The following is a 19,777-nucleotide window of genomic DNA, read 5'->3' as shown; positions in this document are numbered from 1 at the left end:
TCATTCACACACAGGAGGTGGGGCAGGAAAAGGAGATGGGGGTGGGTGGGCAGGAAACTGGCTTGGAGCAAGGCCTCTCCCAAGAACTGGGGAGGGCAAGAGAGCAGGGAAGGGGACAGACAGACCAACACTTGAACTAGCAGGGGCTGGGTCAGGAAAACCCTTGCAATATAACCAGGGTGGGGAGGAGATAAATTCTGACAATTAGAAAAGAGGTGAGTTGATGCATTCTGTTGCAGTCATCAAATAATGAGTCCTATTGATTTGACAATTTGGACAGAAGGGAACTGTGAGAAAAAAATTGCCTGGATTGTTTCCCTAAAACTGTTCGTTCCCAGATGTAAGTGTCAGGGTTTTGGCATATCATTACATATACCAACATTTTTCCCCCTGGCTATTCTACGTAACTGCAATGAGTTAGAACAGGTGATCATTCCTAATCATCACATTATGAGAAGCTTATATGTCAACCTGCTGAAGCAAGTTAAACTAGCATTTCCTTTGGGGTTAAGCAGTCTAATACCTAGAGGAGCAATAGCCCATGTAATTCCCATAGATAGCATCTGCAGGGTCCCAAGGTTCAATAAAAAAATAAATTGAAATGTTGAAAATCATGCAATGTTTTCAAGTCCCACAAGATATTGGATGAGAAAGTCAAAATGTTATCGGTTTGCAACCTCCCAAGAGTGTATGTACAGTACACACAAGCACAGCCATGCACACACATGCACATTTCTCATTTTGGCACCCTCACAAGGCCCCAGCTTCAGGATCATTGTGGATCACAGGCTGGGAACCATTGTGCTATGTCACTTTGCCTACTCATTTGATTTGTTTTAAAAAGGATGTTTTAAGTGGCACAGTTAAAGTGAAAGCAGAGTCACAACTGGGTGGCCGGTCCTGGTGTATGAATGCAAGATATTTTCCTGAGGCCTCTGCACATCAAATAATTTCACTAATAGCCCAAGAGTTTGGCGATGCAAGTACTCTATTATCAGCAAATATGGCAGTGGCTACATTTCATCATGCACATACATGTCTAAAACATGGGAGGTCTATGAGATGGTTCTTAAATGATTGATATAAATTCTACAAACTGATTCATAGTTTTATTAGAAGTTTAGGATGCAGATCTGTCATATATTATTTTATATAAGCTTGTTCAAAAAACCAGGAAGTGTTATCATTTATACCGCAAATGAACTGTTTTCTCATAGACTCAGAAACATGGAAAGAATCCTAGTTAGGCCATGTAAATAAATGAGATTTCTTGGAGAAATCCAATTTAGAGCCTCAGTCTCCCCTAAACTATAGGTTTCTCACCTAAGCCTTTAGCAGGATAATTGGCTCAAGCTTGTGGTGTTCACTTTCATACTTATTTTATGCAATGTATTTTATTGTAACTGGTTATATTAGCACACATTTGGATAGCCTCGTACTTGGTTAGTTGAGCCCAAATCTTTTAAAAATATATTTGAAATGTAATATATTTAAAAATACATTTGTGTTATGTATTAAAGCAATATATAAATATAGCATTATTGCTATTGCTATTGGTGGCCAAAGATATTATAGGTGAAATAGCTTACTGTGGATTTCTGTGCCTGAGGATATTTTTTTGCCTGTGTCAGTCACAAACACTTTGAACATTGGTTTGATGACCATCTTGGAAAGGCATAGTTACAAGCTAAAAATGAATTAGAATTAGATAAAAGAACAGAATAGGATCCTATTAAATTCAATCAAAATCCCATCCAAGTTATGTACACTGCTTCTCCTAGAAGCCAACTGGATATTCTGCAAGGCCCATCACAGAGTACAAGACAAAGAAATTGTGTAGTGTATGTTTCACCCCTTGAGAAAGGAAATGAATTTAGCAGAGGGTAGCAAGACAGAGGAAGTAATTAGGCACACCACTGGGTGAATTTAAAAAGCTGTAGTGCAGTTGAGATTGAGGCAGTGTTGAATCCCTTAAGAGGATCATAGAATATGGGGGAAAGACTGATTCCTGTTCTGCTGCAGGATATAAACTGCTTTGGAGGGATAGATTTCCATCAGTACCACACATGGTGAGAAAAGGGAACTACATTCTTCTCCAAGTCTCTATTCCCATTAATTTAATGAAGGTAAGACATCTGCTAGCCTGCTTTAAAACAATCATGTTATCCTAATACAGATAGTCCTCAACTTACAACACAATAGAGCCTAACATTTCTGTTGCTAAATGAAACATTTGTTAAGTGAATTTTGCCCCATTTTACCACCTTTCTTGTCATAGCTGTTAAGTGAATTACTGCTGTTGTTAAGTTAGTAACGTTCTTAAGTCAATCTAATTTCCCCGTTGACTTTCCTTGTAAGAACATTACAAAAGGTGATCACATGGCTGCGGGACACTGCAACCATCATAAATATGGATCACTGGCAAGCATTCAAATTTTGAATGAGTGAGAAAAAGTCATTTTTTTAGTGCTGTTGTAACTTTGAACCATCACTAAATGAACTGTTGCAGGTCAAGGACCAGGGGTAAAATTCAGCAGGTTCTGACAGGTTCTGGAGAACCGGTAGTGGCATTTTGAGTAGTTCAGAGAACCGGCAAATACTACCTCTGCCTGGCTCCAGAGTGGGGTGGGAATGGAGATTTTGCAATGTCCTCCCCCTGCCATGCCCAACAAGCCACACCCACCGAACCAGTGATAAATTTTTTTGAATTTCACCTCTGTTGAGGGCGATCTGTAATTTAGATTTATTTTAGATTTATTTATTTATAGGCCGCCCTTTTCCCTGAGGGGACTCAGGGCGGCTTACAATCAAAAAGGAAGGTGAGTGTAGGACAATACCAAAAAGAAATGTGCACAAAGTAAATTAGACAATAAAACTCAACATTCACTCAGCATTCGGGAGGGGCGAAAATAAGATTATCCCCAGGCCTGACGGATTAGCCAGTTCTTGAGGGCTGTGCGGAAGGCCTGGACGGTGGTGAGGGTACGAATCTCCACGGGGAGATTGTTCCATAGTGTCGGAGCCGCAACAGAGAAGGCTCTCCTCCGAGTAGTCGCCAGTCGGCACTGACTAGCGGATGGAATACGGAGGAGGCCAGCTCTATGCGATCTGATGGGACGCAGGGAGGTAATTGGCAGAAGGCGGTCTCTCAAATAGCCAGATCCACTACCATGGAGCGCTTTATAGGTGGTGAGTAGGACCTTGAAGTGCACCCGGAGATCAACAGGTAGCCAGTGCAGCTCACGGAGGATCGGTGTTATGTGGGCGAACCGTGGTGCGCCCATGATCACTCGCGCGGCCGCATTCTGGACTAGCTGAAGTCTTCGGATGCTCTTCAAGGGCAGCCCCATGTAGAGCACATTACAGTATTCCAGCCTAGAGATCACAAGGGCTCGAGTGACTGTTGTGAGGGCCTCCCGATTCAGGTAGGGCCGCAACTGGCGCACCAGGCGAACCTGGGCAAATGCCCCCCTGGTCACAGCTGAGAGATGGTGGTCAAAAGTTAGCTGTGAATCCAGGAGGACTCCCAAGTTGCGGGCCCTTTCTGAGGGGTTTAAATTTTGTCCCCCCAGCCTGAGTGATGGTATGTTGGTCAAATTTTTGGGAGGGAAACACAACAGCCACTCGGTCTTGTCTGGGTTGAGTATCAGCTTGTTTGCTCTCATCCAGTCTTTAACGGCTTCCAGTCCCCGGTTCATCACGTCCACCGCTTCATTGAGTTGGCACGGGGCGGACAGATACAACTGTGTATCGTCTGCATATTGGTGATATTTTATCCCGTGCCTTCGGATGATCTCGCCCAGCGGTTTCATGTAAATGTTAAATAGTAGGGGGGATAGGACCGACCCCTGCGGCACCCCATAGGTTAGGGGCCTCAGGGACGATCTCTGCCCCCCCACTAACACCGACTGCGACCTGTCCGAGAGATAGGAGGAGAACCACTGCAAGACAGTGCCGCCCACCCCTATCTCCCGCAGTCGTCGCAGAAGGATACCATGGTCGATGGTATCGAAAGCCGCTGAGAGGTCCAGGAGAACTAGGATGGAAGCATGGCCTCCATCCCTAGCTCTCCAGAGATCATCAGTCAATGCGACCAAAGCGGTTTCTGTGCTGTAACCGGGTCTGAAGCCAGACTGGAAGGGGTCAAGATAGTTAGCTTCCTCCAAGGTACGCTGAAGCTGGAGAGCCACCACCTTCTCAACAACCTTCCCTACAAAGGGGAGGTTGGAGACTGGACGATAGTTATTAAGAACAGCTGGATCCAGAGACGGCTTCTTCAGGAGGGGTCTTACCACCGCTGTCTTAAGCGCGGTGGGAAAGTACCCCTCCCGAAGAGAAGCGGTAACAACCGCCTGGATCCAGCCTCGTGTCACCTCACTGCTGTTGGCAACCAGCCAGGAGGGACACGGGTCCAGTATGCAGGTGGAGGCACTCACAGCTCGCATAGCCTTGTCCACATCCCCAGAGGCAACTTCCTGAAACTCAACCCAGAGATGATTTGCCAAGTTTTCTCCTTGTGTCTCGGCTGGATCTACTGGGGTGGAGTCCAGGTCCGCTCGAAACCGGGCAACTTTGTCCGCCAAGAACTGGACATACTCCTCAGCCTTACCCTGTAAGGAGTCCCCCGTCTCCCTCCTATTTAGGAGGGAGCGGGTTATCCTAAACAGGGCGGCTGGGCGGGACTCGGCGGACGCTACCAAGGAGGCAATGTATGTTCTTTTTGTTGTTCTTAAGGTCCGAATATACTCCTTGGTGCATGCTGTTAAAAGTGCCCGTTTCGACTCGGACCTATCGGACCTCCACGAGTGCTCTAGGCGTCTCCTCCGGCGCTTTACCTCCCGGAGCTCCTCAGTAAACCAAGGAGGCCTCCGGGGGCCGCTGACCCGGAGGGGCCGTAGCAGCGCAATCCGGTCTAGAGACTCCGAAGCTGCCGAGTGCCAGGCAGCGACGAGGGTCTCCGCCGAACTGTGGGCGAGGGTATCAGGAATAACCCCAAGCTCCGTCTGGAACCTAACAGGATCCATCAGTCGCTTGGGGCGGAACCAGCTGGTCGGTTCCTCCTCCCTACGGTGGGGGTTTGGCCTCCGGAAGTCTAGCCTCAGTAGGTAGTGGTCTGACCACGACAGGGGTATGATCTCATTACCCCTCAGACCAAGATCGTAACTCCACTGCTCCGAGAGGAATACGAGGTCAAGCGTGTGACCCGCTGAGTGAGTTGGGCCTCGAATTACTTGAGTCAAGCCCATGGCTGTCATGGAAGCCATGAACTCCTGCGCTCCATCAGAGTGTTCACCGAGCGAAGGCAAGTTAAAGTCCCCCAGAACTATAAGTCTAGGGAACTCAACCGCTAGCTCGGCTACTGACTCGAGGAGCGAGGGGAGGGCTGCTGCAACGTAGTTGGGAGGCAGGTACGTAAGCAGCAAACCCACTTGACCCTTGAGGTCCAGCTTCACTAGCAGGGACTCACACCCGACAAGCTCCGGAGCAGGGATCCTACGAGGTACTAAAGACTCCCGGACTACAATAGCCACACCGCCACCCCTTCCCTGGGCTCTCGGCTGGTGTAGCACCTGAAATCCGGCTGGGCACATCTCGACGAGGGGGACTCCTCCCTCAGGGCCCAGCCATGTTTCAGTAATACATGCCAGGTCTGCGCCCTCATCAGTTATCAAGTCCCGGATGAGGGGGGCCTTATGAACAACAGACCTGGCATTTAGCGACAGCAGCCTGAGACCAGGGTCCTGAACACCCGCGCCATCTGACCTTGGAGTGGGACTTACAATTCTTACAGCAAGCACACAGGAAGGCTATATTATTATTGTTGTTGTTGTTTCTATGTTGCACACAGAGGGGATAGCTAGACTGAGGCAGAAAGAAGCCAGCTAGCCTCAGGTCACCTTAGGAGCTTCAGCAGTGGCTTGTAATGAAGATTTCCTCAATCAACTCAATGTTCAATGGATCATTCAGCCCATAGTTGTTCTTCTCAAAGCATGGGCCAAGATTCCATTAGATTGCCCGCACTCAGCAAAAGTAACTACAAGGTAAGGAACAGGCACAGTCAGTGCTTGCAAAACCCAAAACAGAAAGTGTATGACTATTGGAGAAAGATCCTTGGCACAAAAATGACAGAGGGTGGGTGAGCATGTCTGTTTGGGGCCACGGAATAGCAGCTTCAGCAATGCTGCCCTTCCATCCAATCTCCCATTTGCATCAAGAGATTTCCCGCACCTGTTTCCTGAGTTATTATTCCAGAGGAGACTTGTTTTCCCTTTGCCACACTCCACTTCATAGGCAGAGGATGGGGTTGTCCTGGCAGGGCGTGTCAACACTTTCTCGACCCTACTTTTGATTTTGGGTGTGTGCTTGCTCAGTACGTGAGCGTGTATTTCCCTTCCAACTATTTTCCTTAGCCAGTATGCCTGGGTGTGGGGAAAGGAGTGGTGTTTATGTCCTAGCTTCACACCTTTCCCGTTCGTTATCTCTTGGATATTTTGAGGTGTAGATCCAATATCTGCATATAAAATCTTGTTTTAGAAGGCAAAAAGCTTGGCAAGGCAATCTTGGGTTTACATCTGAAGCCTCAGATTTTGTGATTCCTTAAATGGTAAAATAAGCAGCAGTTTTTTCTGGCTCTTTCTGTTTGGGCATAAATCACCTGTTAAGATCTGGATCAAAACCAAGATGTGAGAGGCAAATTCAATCTTTTCTTGTATCATTTTTCCAATTAAAGCTATCAACTGATTCTGAAGCAACTATCCACAACTACACAGCTCCAGTTGCTCAAGATAATAGGAAGGTTGCTATGATAGCCCAAAACATCTAAGAAGCAGTGAGAAAATAGGTCTTGAATAAACTATTGAGAAAATATACTAATACGGGTTTCTACAGAAAACTTACATGTGGGATTAATTTCAAATTTTGGAGAGGAAAAGATTTCTTCAGGGGTATCATGAACAAGTAGAACAAGATATAAACTAAAACATAAATAAATTTGAAGATAGCAGGGGAATCAAAGTTTCATATATACGAATCTGGGGAGAAAAGCATTTAAACATATCTAAACATTTTAGTTGTTAAAAAGTTGTTTATTGGGAATTACTGTTCTGTTCAATTTTTTTTAAAACAATACTTTTATTTGCATTTTGTTCTGTTTTAGTGGTGCGGAGATTCACAGTTCTGCTGAGGTAATTAATCATTCAATTGGAACTAGACGAAAATATACTTGCTGTTGTACCTCCCAGGCTATCTTCATGAAGGCAACGGATGATAGATCTTTATATCTTGCCAGGAAAACTTCCCAGTTTACGTTGCTCATCCCACTGATTAACCTGAACAGCAAATAAGAACCTTAAGGAGGCTTAGGCACAGGCACACAATATTGTTCTTGGAACAATAACAACAAAATTAGCAATATTCCTCTCTATGACATTAAAGATTTCAAAATGGCATCTTTTTATTCTTCATGTTTTGCAGACGTGCTTGCTTTCAACCCTCAAATTCCTAGACAGCAAACTCAGCAATATAGTCCTCAACTTACAACCATTCTTTTAATGATTGTTCAAAATTACAATGGCATTGAAAAACATGATTTATGTCCAGTCCTTGAGCTTATGACTATGGCAACATCCCCATGCTCACATGATCAAAATTCAGGCAACTGAATTTCGCTGGGCAACTGGCATGTATTTATGATAGTTGCAGTACTCTGAGGTCATGTGATTGCCACTTGCGACCTTCCCAGCTGGCTTCTGACAAACAAAGACAATGGAGGAAGCAGGATTCAGTTAACGATAGCATGATTCACTTAATAACTGCAGTGATTAACCCACTGTGGCAAAACTGGGTGCAACTCACTTAACAACTACCTTGGTTAGCCACAGAAATTCTAGTCCCAATTGTGATCAGATGTCCAGGTCTACCTGTATTTGTAGGATAAATTATTCAGGGTTTACTGAATTAGGGAATGTTGAACAAAGCAATTTGCTATTATCTGTCTATTAATGATCATTTAACAGCTTCTGTCTAGTGAGTCTTGAAAACAAAAAGATCGATACAGCCAGGGTTTGAAGAACTATTGTAAACAGGGATCACATCCTTGCATTATATATAGTTAATGCACTTGATTCACATTTACAGCCTTTTCACAGTAACAATGTGAACCTTGATGAAATCCAGACCTTGCTTGCTGATAAAAAGAGTTGCTCATTGATGCATTGGTATCCTGTGTTTTTGAAACACAGGATGTTGTGTGTTGTGTGGTTCGGAGGGGAAAAAAGTAAGACAAGTCCTTTACAATCATAGCTAAAACAAGACCACATCATAGGCTCTCCTGTTACACTATAATTAACTAATAAAGATAGGCCAGTTGGTCTGAAGCACTGGTGGGTACCTCTTTAAAAATATTTATTATTTATTTATGGGATAAACACAGTTGTAACTTTTTTTTTGAAAAGGATGAACAGAAAGTACACATTTTGCCCCGGGTCCTAAATGAAATGATCCATCACTCCAAAAAAGAAGGAAGGAAGGAAGGCACTGATTCTGTAGGAAAAAAAGATACTGATTGGGTTTTTTTCTTCTTCCATAACTACTGTTTCTACTTACCCAACTAGTGGGACACAAGGATTTAAAAACCTTATGGTACCATTCACACCTCTGCACATCCTGGCCTTTAGTTTTCACAATCTTCAGACAACGGTAATAATCTGCAAGGACAAAGAAGAACCTGATATGTTCTGATAATTGTTCTTGAACAGAAATGGGAAATTCACATTAGAATATTTTCTTTATTTTGATGCTTATTGGTTGACTTAGGGTCAATGTCTCTCAGGTTGACTACAAGTTTTTTATGAGGATACAGTGATGGTAGTGTGAATAAATGCAAGAAATAAATAGTGTCATCAATTGTGCTTATTCATAGCTGGTTCCACCACAAAACCACGCTCGACTAAACCGCGTCCGACTAAACCGTGTAGCTGACCTCATCAACAGGGCGACAACAGCGCGGAGACAGAAGCACGCTGTAAACCCTAAACCTAAAATTAACCCCTAAACCTAAACCTACCCCCCCTAAACCTAATCCTAACCCTTAACCTAACCCTAAACCTAACCCTAACCCTTAACCTAACCCTAAAGCTAACCCTAAAGCTAACCCTAAACCTAACCCTTACCTTAAGTTGAATCGGCTTGCTTTCAAAGCGCTATTTAAAGCGTTCTTCTTTCTCCGCGCTAGCTGTTGTCGCCCTGTTGATGACGTCAGCGATGTGGTTTAATCGGGCGCGGCTTAGTCAAGCGCGGTTTTGACGTGTCACGTTCACAGCTTAATATATAGGACAATTGTAATAGGTGCATTGCGCAACATCTGGAACTGGATTCTTTGCAAATACAGTACTGTAAATTCTTGAGCTCTAAAAAACCCACATAAAAGCCTTCTAATAGCATGGGAGAGAAATTTTGGCTATGAGATTGAAATGGGCAAATGGTGGGATCTATGGAATAAGACTATTAAACTTACAATATTTACAGCATTTAAAGAAAACATAGAAAACGAGGTTAGCCAAAATGTTTCCTGGGTTATCTCCACTGTGTTGGAAATGTGGAAGAAGGGATGGCACATTCTACCATATTTGGTGGTCCTGTATTGAGGCCACAAAGTACTGGAGAAGGATTCAAAACTGGCTAAAAGAGGTTACCAGGGCAAGCATGGAATGGAAACCCGAGACTTTTTTACTAAGCATAAAATCAGAAAACATGAGTAAATCTATATGGATTTGAGCCTACATATAATTGTGGCCACAAGAATAACCTATGTGCAATTTTGGAAATCTACTACCATACCATTGGAAGATGCCATAATTAAAAAGATTTATGAATGTGCAGAAATGGACAGAATGACAGGTTGGCTGAGGGACAAAGGAGAAACAGAGCATTATCTTAGCTGGAACCTATGGTATATGTGGGCGACAAGGAGAACAGCAGGGACTTAAAACGGGGAAAGTTAAATAGTTGTTAACAATGGGAACTAAAAGTGAACAAGGGTATTGTAATAGATCCCTGAACTTTGTAACGAGAAGATTCTGGTTAGAGACTAAACAATGAGGAAGGAAAAAAAAAAGTTGGGCTGTGAATGACTGTCACCATGGGGGGCGGGTTGTATGTTTAAAGTTGTATTTGTATTTGTATGTCTTATTTTTTTAAAAAAAGTATAACCAATAAAGATTATTTTTTTAAAAACCACATTCAATCAAATATTCTAATCTGCAACTGAAACAAAGCACTTTTTTTTTATTCCTTGGGGTGGACATAGCAAGGCTTGTCGGGCTTTTAGGCCTGGTTCTTGACATTTGATTGTCAGAAGTAAGTTCCACTAAGTACAGAGATATTCCAGTTAGATTATTCCAGTTAGTAGTCTCTTTTTTTGCTAGGTACATAGAGCAAGTTCCTGCAGCAGTTGTATTTGTTTTTCTGTATTTAAAATATGCTACTTGAATGACAAAACTGGATAGACCAAGTAGAAAGTCAAGCTTACTTTATATGCCTGCATGGCTCAGTTGTTCAGCAAAAATTATCCTAACCCTTATGGCCACATCTTGTCTTTTACCTACCCACGTAATTCTGGTAGCAGTTACGAGTCTGGTTGGTGAATGGAAAGCGAGGATCAAAAGGAGCTGTGAAAGGGAGTTTTCTTTTCTTGGTGTCTAGTGTAGCAGCTGAAACTTTCTGCATTTCTGAAAAAGTGAAAAGGAGAGCAAGAGTAGGAGAGTGAATGTGTATTGGCAAAACATGGAGGAGTCAAACTGATACGCTGCTTGTCCTTTCTCAGAACAAATCAATTTCCCAAAGACAAATCAACTTCCCAAAGAAGTCCTCATTTCAGAGATTTGGGTAACTAATCTAATTATTCATTGCTACTGAGAAAAAGTATTGTAACCATTCCAATGATTCTTATTCCCTTTCTAGACAGCTGAGGGTTTCTGGCTCAGAAATATCTTCTGATTGATTTCTCTTCTCTAAGGATCTGAAAGTTAATAACTTCTCATTCTTATCCAAACAGTGTCTTCAACCAAATTCAGTTTGGGATTTTAGCCTAATATTTTCCTTCTCTTCCAAATTACTTCTTTCAAATCCTATCAAAATTGCTGTTCATTTCTAACTTGGACAGTTTTCCTTTCTATTTATTTCTAATTTGACATGGCTTCACTTTGTCATTAATTATCATCCCAGTTCATGGTAGCTACTCCCAACTACTGACTTCTTTGAAGAGCAAGCTGACTTCTTTGAACAGCAGACCAGCCCTCACTTCTCACAGCCCTGCTCTTCCTAACATCTCTACTCAACATACATCATTGATAGTTGCAGAGCTGCCTAACGGTTCATTCATCTGAGGATACATTCTTCATTCTGATTTTTCCTTTCCTTTCAGATTAATTTTTAGCAAATTAAATGTAAGAGCAAACGAAGAGGATTAAATCAGTTGGGAGATAAAGCATATGAAGGAACCCTTAACCACTGTCTCTGTCTAAATTTCCCTCCTCAAGGGAGGAATTATGCAGCTTCCTGTATTGTCAAGAATTCGTAATTAAAAATTTGATATGCAAACATATGTAAACAAGAAATTCCAGAGTGTTTTGGCCACGGATGCTCTGCTTCTTTGTCACAGATCATTTTAATTTTTCCCTGTAGAGCCCAAGTCAGATAGAGCTCCTGACATAGCCAATAATGGCTGATCACAGAAATAGCTAAATAGCATTGATCTCAGAGCTGATTATTACTTGGATAAGAGACCACCACAAAACCTTATAGCTCCAGATTAGACTGTGAACCCAACATGGTGTCTGCCAGGACTCAATGTTTAAGTGGGGTCTTGCCTCTACCCCTCAGTGTGACTGTGGTGCTCCTCGACAAAATATCCATCACATTTTGTCTGAATGTCCATCAAGAACTTACACAGAGCCCCAATGTCTGTTTTTTTTTCAACACAGATCACCTTGTCCTTGAAAGCTGGGTGGATTGGACATTAACATTTGAACAACTATAAGTCCATGTATTTGTCATATGCTAAATAAATAAAAACTGTGAAGACCCCCCCTTCCCCCTCCCAATATTACAGAATATGGGAAAAGCAAATCAGGTCCATTTTGTTGCCAAGATTGTGACTTGAAGATGGCTCTGCTTTTTTTTCTGTACAGAACTGTGCACTCCCTCTGCTGGAGATATCTCAGTTAATATTATTCTGGATGGAATATTTTTCTCTACTTCCTAGCTTGCTTTTTTCTACCTTCAGTTAAAAATATCAGAAAAAAACTACTCTCTCTCCTCCCAATACCCTTATTAATTTATCATATCAGACTGCTGTGGTGACTTCTAGCCCCGAGAGAGAAAAAGTGAAGCGGCATTTATGTGGTCTGACTCAGGAGCTGGAAACTGGTAGGCCTCATCTCAGCTGCAGCCTCAACCCCATTTGAAACGCTCCCTGATCTTAACCCATTAATTTGCAGTCTTACATCAAAAAGAATCACAAGCCCTTGTCAAAAATACAGGATTATTGTTTTGGAAGGAACAAAAATCTGAGGGAAATGGGCAGTTTCTAAAGATGATACATAAATAAATGCTACATAAATAAATCACTCTCAGTGCATTTGAATGAACACCCTGCCTCATCCAGAGGGATGAAGTTGAGGAAAATTCCTTCTGGGGCCAACCCTGAGGTAAGACCCTTGGGATACCATGGTACAAAGTAAACTAGCTACCTGTTTTCCAGAAAATGAATAAGGGTTTATCCTCACTTGTTCCCACCCCAGTTAAATTAGGAATAACTGCCAGAATTTCAGGGACTGGCAAAATATTTATATATAAAAAAACAGGCCAATCAGATGTGTGGCTACTGATCTGCTGCCTAATGATTGGCTGGACCCATAGAATCTTCTGGAAGCTGCATGGAAGGAGGAGTGACTGGGATTCCTAACTGAAGCAGAAGAAACAAAATGGCTGCTTTTCACAAGATGGCAGAAACAAGCTACTCAAGAAGCACTGAGAAACCCTTGTTTTGCGTGCACACTCACATTTGTGAACCAGTAGAAAAGGTAAGTAAATCCCACCCCTCAGTGGTGGGATTCAAATTTTTTTTACTACCAGTTCTGTGGGCATGGCTTGGTGGGTGTGGCAGGGAGCGGATATTGTAAAATCCCCATTCCCTCCCCACTCCAAGGGAAGGTTACTGCAAAATACCCATTTCCTCCGGATCAGCTGGGACGCGGGAAGCAGAGAATAGATGGGGGCAGGGCCAGTCAGGTGGTTTTTACCGGTTCTTTGCGCTACTCAAAATTTCCGCTACCAGAACTAGTCAGAACCTGCTAAATACCACCTCTGCCACTCGTGAGCAACACTGCAGCACCCCCTTCTCTTGGCCTCCCACAACTCACCTGTAGCTGCACTGCAGTGGTGGGTTCCAGATTCCATTGCAACCGGTACGGTGCAACGGGGCCAGGTGTCCACCACATGCACGTGTGCAGTGCGCGCATGCATACTTACCGCCCGCAACGTTCCAGCTGCTCGGCAGAGAATCGCACAGGCACTGTTCGCTCCGTGTGCATAAGCCCCGATCGGCTCAAATACAGGTAAGGAGGGCGGGCAGGCAGGTGGGCCCTCCAGAGCACCGTACCAGAACAGTACCTGGTGGTCCCACCAGGCATCAGTACGCCTGTCCCGGGGCATACCAGCCATATCCTACCACTGCTGCACTGGTTATCCCAGAGCTTCTCCAGACCACCCTTTCCTCTCCCCACTACACTCATTATTTTGAATTTCCACTCTTTCTCACCTAACAACCTGTCTTAGGGTTACAATAGCAACTAGGATTGCTGAGATTGTTATCACTAAGCAATGCAGTCATGTGACATCACACTTTAGTACCCCATTTTTTAGCTATGACAATCGTGATTCCAATTGCCAGTGTAACCCAAGAGCTATTTATAATTAATTTCAAAACTCTGGAAAATTTCTCACAGTTGTCTTTCAAACAATCCAGCAATAGGGGACCGAAAGCCCCACAACACCACTGCAACTGCCTCACTTTGTGGGTCAAATTCACTTTTCTCCTCTTGTCCCTGTCTCAATGGCGTCTGTGGATCAATTTCTAGATTCTGCATGCATGTTTGAATTGAGTTCTGATTACTATTTTGAATTCTGAACACCAGCAGGGAAGAAAAAATGCATAAAATTCTAAACTTTATAAGCCATTTAAGTACTGAGTCCAATTTCCTACTTAGGGAGGAATCCAAATTAAAGCATTTCTAGTTGTCTAGCCTCTGCTTGAACATATCCAGTGAAAGGGAGTTAATCACTTCTTGGAGCTGCTGTACCTGTACTCAGAATGTCATGGAGTTCTTTGGGATTCTGCTGAATGAAGATATATTATGCCCCCAGCATTCCTCTAATCTACTAACACATTGCTTATTTTAAAATGTTTATTAAAATATTCTCTGATCATTGGCATATTTATTTGATTTGCTAGGCAACAAAGATTAGGACTGGGAGTAAATGTGGTATGGATATCATCAAGATGGGGAATTTGATTCTGATTCTTGTGCATGATGTGACAAGAGTAGGAAAGTAAAACACATTAGAGGGCATTTTTTGTTTATGATATTTCTCCCCTGCTTTCTACTTTTTAAAAGCTCTCAAGATAGCTTGCAAAGCAAATACAACTACATCTTTAAAACATAGAGGTTAACAATATTTTTAGGCATTCTGTACAAATAACATTTTTAAAAAGGCCATTTTTGCAACATCATCACTCTAGAGATTTCAACCATCTCTCCCCTGAGATCTCACACATTCTAGCGTGAACTTTTGTTAGAAGTGATGTCATAAGCAATTCTTTGATTTTTTTTTAAAAAGTCTTAAATATTTTTATTCATGTTCACCATATCATCCAGAATCAAAATAAACAGGAGCTGCAAAAAAGTGCAATTGTTTTCACTTTCTTCTTGACTGATCTCTTTTTTAAGTGCTTCACCAAAAATGTAATAAAGGTTCTTGTTACAAAAATAGACACAAGACAGACACAAATGCACACAAATATACAAAATCAATACTCCTTTTTTAAATCTGTCAGTGGACTGGACACAGTAAATCTCTTTCCTTATCAAGTTTTTCTAACCATTTAAAAGCAGCACAATTTCTTTGCAAAGATTTCAAAATTTACAGCAAAATTTGCCATTCAGAAGAGGCATAATTTTTGTCCAAACTGAGATTACAATCCTTTAATTTTTAGGGGTTGGGGCAGAGGTGGGCTTCAGCCAGTTCAGGCTGGTTCGGGCAAACCAGTTGTTAAGACTCTGTGCAGTTTAACGAATCGTCAAATCCCACCACTGGGTGGCCCTGCCCACTCTACCCTATATTGCCTCACCCACCTTGGCCAGTGGTTAGAGTCACGTCCACACCCAGCTACTCTCTGGCTAGAGTCGCACTGACTTGCCCAAACCACGCAGTCCAGATGATCTCCATGCCTCGCCTGCTCTGCTCACTGTGGCTGCCCGCAAAGGTAAGGCACTCAGCCGAAAGGCCACCTTGGGGTGGACATAACAAGGCTTGTCGGGCTTTTAGGCCTGGTTCTTGACATCCTTCCGCCTGCATGCCGCCTGTTAGCCCTTCGCCTCAGGAGACACACCAGCCCCTGGTTTTTGCCTTCCCTGGGGCAAAGCGGAGGTGGAGCAGGCGGCAGCCCAGAGCAGGGCCCTGACTGTGTCCTCCCTCCCAAGGGTGGGTTCTGGCAGCTACTACTGTGGGTTGCACCGTGTGCACCCTTTGCATGTGCATGCACAGTGCAATAAAAATTCTGTGCATGCACAGATGCAAAACAGATGGCACCGCCTATGGTGCCACCTGGATAACCAGTTTGGGGGTGTGGCAGGTCTGGATCCAGGCCGCCAAAACACTACCTGTTCAGCTGAACCGGTCCGAACTGGTAAGAACCCACCATTGCTCCCCCCCCCAATCGAGAAGCCTGCAACTGCCACTTCTTTGCTGACATGAGAAACCAGCAGCCACCATTTTTTGTCAGCATGAGATGCCTCCAGCCACTGGCCTTTGCCGGTGTGAGAAGCCTGCAACCACTACTGCTGGCCCAGTTCCAGCCAGCAAAGAACGGCGGCTGCAGGCTTCTCACACCAGAAAACACTGGCAGCTGGAGGCTTCTTGCATTGAAAAAGAGCAGCAGCTGCAGGCTTCTACTGCTGAAAAAGAGGCAGTGGCAGCAGGCTTCTTGCACTGAAAAAGAAGCGGTGGCAGCAGGCTTCTTGCGCTGAAAAAGACCCGCAGCTGAAAGCTTCTCACGCCAAAAAAGAAGTGGTGGTTGCAGGCTTCTCACACCGAAAAACACTGGTGGCTGGAGGCTTCTTGCGCTGAAAAATAGGCAGCGGCTGCAGGCTTCTTGCACTGAAAATGATCGGAGGCTGCAAGCTTCTCAACGAAAACAAGGCAGTAGCTGCAGGCCAGTGTCTCGGGACGGGGTCATGTGCCCAGTTGCACCAACAATGGTTGGAAGTAGCTGCCCGCTGCTTCCTGCTGCAAAACCCCTTTTAAAAACCCTGACTGTTGGGTAGTGAGACCCAGCAAGAGATGACACATTGGAGAATCACCGTTGCTGTTGCTGCACAAATGTAAGTCTTAAGGTTCCAGCCACCACCACTTCAGCCTCCTGCGCTGCCCCATCTTGTTGTGAGTGACATTGAGTTGGCCACCCCAACTCAGTCACATGACCACCACCCCCAGCCATGCCCACCTAGTCTTTAGGGCAAACTGGTTGTTAAATTACTTGGCTCCCACTATTGGATTGGGGTAAGAGGAGAAAGATTTTCTTTAAACAGTACAGGGTTCACTGTCGAAAGTCCTAAAGAGAGAGAGATAATTCAATTTAGATCTCATACGCACTGCCTCCTTTCTAGGCCAGGCCTTCTAAAAGATGCCTATAGCCTCAGGCTGTATGGATAAATACAGGATAAATCTTGCTACAATTATCAGAAATTTGGTTTAGATATAAATTCTCCAGATTCTTCCCCTTCAATGGTAGGTACTTAATTTTCTCTCTATTCCAGTCCAAACTACTATTCCAAGTATTGTTTTTCCCCTAAACATATTTCACCTTCTTTTCAAATATATTTCAGGTAGTTCTCATTTGGCAAATAACTTGTTTAATGACCATTCAGTTATGATGGTGATGAAAAAGTAATTTTACAACTAGTCATTACCTTTATGACCTCAGTTCATAAAAGAAAGTAAAACTGAGGTAAGATCATAAACACCATTGCAGTTTCATTTAATGACTGCTTCACTTAACAACAGAGTTGGCAATACCAGATGAGAACTGTCTGTACTCTGCACATTCAGTGGCATGAGAAGTTCAGACCTTCCTTTAAAATATATATGTGTGTGTGTGTGTGTGTGTGTATTTGTGAGATGGGAGAAAATACAATTGTCACTCTTGCTAATAATTTCTGTGATTAGTATCTGCTTTAACAGCTGACGTACCATTGAAGCAATAGCAGACAGGTATATCTAAATTTGTGTGATGGGGGAAAACATGAGTTAAATATAAAATATTACAAGAAATAGAAGGGTGTCAGAGCTAAAAGGTCATGTTTGAGATTTAGGTGGCATGGATACTTATGGTAGGAATAAAGCTAAAGTAATAAAGTTTTAAAAATAATTACGTTAGACGTGGCCTGTTGGGAATATGGAAGAGATATAAACCAGGTTACATCCAAAAACACTTTTGTGGCAGTCATAACAAGAAGCATTTAATAGATGGGAAATGCTTAACAAACATAAATAGTTAACTTATTTTGACATACTAGAATTTTGTCAGGGAAATCAAGAGTGGTTCTGATTGCAGAAAGATGTATTTTTCAAAGGTTGTTTCATGTATAATAGCTAGAAAGATTTAAAGTAGATAAAATAATTTTTGGTTTTGAATATTTTAAGACTAATCTTGAAAATAGTATTGCGTACAAGTAATGATCGCATTATTTCTAAAGTATAAACTTTTATTGAAATTTGCAACAAGAACATGTGAAAAAATATGACAAAATTGGCTAACAATTTTGATTACAAATCAAACAGACAAAGAATATATGGATTAAAGGACTGAAATTTAGACTGTTATAATTGCAAAAGAAATTATATGCCCAAAACATTGGTATATGTCATTAGAAAAAATATCTAGAATGTATAAACATTTTTTTAATTTATATTGGAAATGTGAGGGGATAGTTTATCATGCTTGATGGATATATAAAAAAAATTGGACTCTACTCATACTAATTCAGAAGATTTGGAAAATTAACACAAAATTGAAATCAGAGATGTCTCTTTTGAGACTGATGGAACTTTATTTTTATATATGACAATTGCAGTGAGATTATTATATTGTATACACAAAGTTGGAAAGATTTGACATTACCCACAATGGTAAAATGGATGGTAAAGGAGATGAAACTTGCTGGGATCACTAATTAACATTTTAGATTAGAGAAAATATATTAACTTAGTTTAATACTGAAAACCTCTTGTAGACTTTTTGCATAAAACAGAAAAAATGAATTCATATGGCTTTAATGACTAGAAAAATATAGATTATAGAAAAAAAGGAAGTCATGCTGTAACCATATAGTAAGAGTTTAATTTATACTTCCAACTGATATAAAAGAAAACTGGACATTTCTGTTTTATATTTACTTTCTTTTTTCTGCATTTTAGCTTTAACTTTTTTTCTTTCTTTATTCTAAAACATTGGCTTTTAGTTAATTTTTATCTTTATTTTTTAAAACTGTCATGGAAGTTATTTTTTAATGAAAAGAATCATATGTTTGAGAATTTTGTGAAATTGCACTTTTAGTAACTTGCAAACTGTGGATGTCACAGGAGGCAACACCACTGAGTTGGTCTCAGGTGATTTTGAAAAAAACATTACTCAGGACCAGCCTAGTTAGTAGTTAAATGAGAGATCACAGCTACATTGGAAAGTAGCTGGACAGTCTAAAAAGTCTTCCAGAAATTGTTTATGCCTAACTAGGGTTCCATTGTGGATTACTGTCTGTCACTTCCCCTCCTGTCTAGAATTGCATCCCATAAATTGGAATACAGCATCTCACATACATTTTAAAAAAGCAGCGAAGCAGGAAAAAGTAGGAAAAAATGAGCAATTCGTGACTTCTTGCCAGAAAGAACAGCTTTACTAACTCAGGGGCAAATTTCATCTATTTGAAGGCTGCTGCCAAGTAGAATAAAAGTATTAATAATAAAGCAATAGGCATCCATCAGGGCAACAAAGAAATGAGGGACGAAACAAAAATTTCAAGGCAACTCAGCCCCTTAAGTTTTTTTGTGCAATGATGCAAAGCAAATGCAAAAGGGTGGAACTGGCATTGTGAAACCATAGCAAACATTTTGTTATTTTGGCACCATTGTGGCTAGGAACAGATGTCTCGGGTAGGGGCGTAAGCTTTTGCTCAACCCCAAAACAAAATATTAAAGAATGGAATCTCAAGTGAACAAATTTGCTTGCAAAAGTTATATATTCCATCTTCCTTTTTTGCTCCAAGATGAACACAGGAAAAAAAATGTTGGGCTATGTGGATGCCGTAAAGAAAACCTTATAATGCACAGTGCTTGGTTTACACATGCTTTTCTCTTCCTGAACAATTTGGAGAAGAAATAAAGCAGCTGAATTTATTTTCCTTTTAGCAAACTCTTGATTATTTGACTGCAAACAAGGAAC

At 42.1% G+C, this 19,777-nt stretch overlaps 1 protein-coding gene across 1 annotated transcript; it reads right to left on the bottom strand.

Annotated features, from left to right (window-relative positions):
• Positions 1–7,064: 7,064 nt before the first annotated feature.
• COX6B2 (cytochrome c oxidase subunit 6B2) lies at positions 7,065–12,814 on the bottom strand. The gene is made up of 4 exons (XM_087711983.1): positions 12,750–12,814; positions 10,605–10,727; positions 8,605–8,705; positions 7,065–7,328 (listed from the first exon to the last, which is right to left on the bottom strand). Exons 2-4 carry the CDS (start codon positions 10,723–10,725, stop codon positions 7,275–7,277), a joined length of 276 nt encoding a protein of 91 aa, XP_087568109.1. The 5' UTR covers positions 10,726–10,727; positions 12,750–12,814; the 3' UTR covers positions 7,065–7,274.
• Positions 12,815–19,777: the final 6,963 nt, after the last annotated feature.

The sequence above is a fragment of the Thamnophis sirtalis genome, unplaced genomic scaffold (genome assembly GCF_051295495.1).
Source record: "Thamnophis sirtalis isolate CommonGarterSnake01/CBP01778 unplaced genomic scaffold, rThaSir2_p1.2 scaffold_4, whole genome shotgun sequence".
Taxonomy (NCBI): domain Eukaryota; kingdom Metazoa; phylum Chordata; class Lepidosauria; order Squamata; family Natricidae; genus Thamnophis; species Thamnophis sirtalis.
Note: the sequence above shows the minus strand (reverse complement) of the source record. Positions and strands in the feature narration are given on the sequence as shown.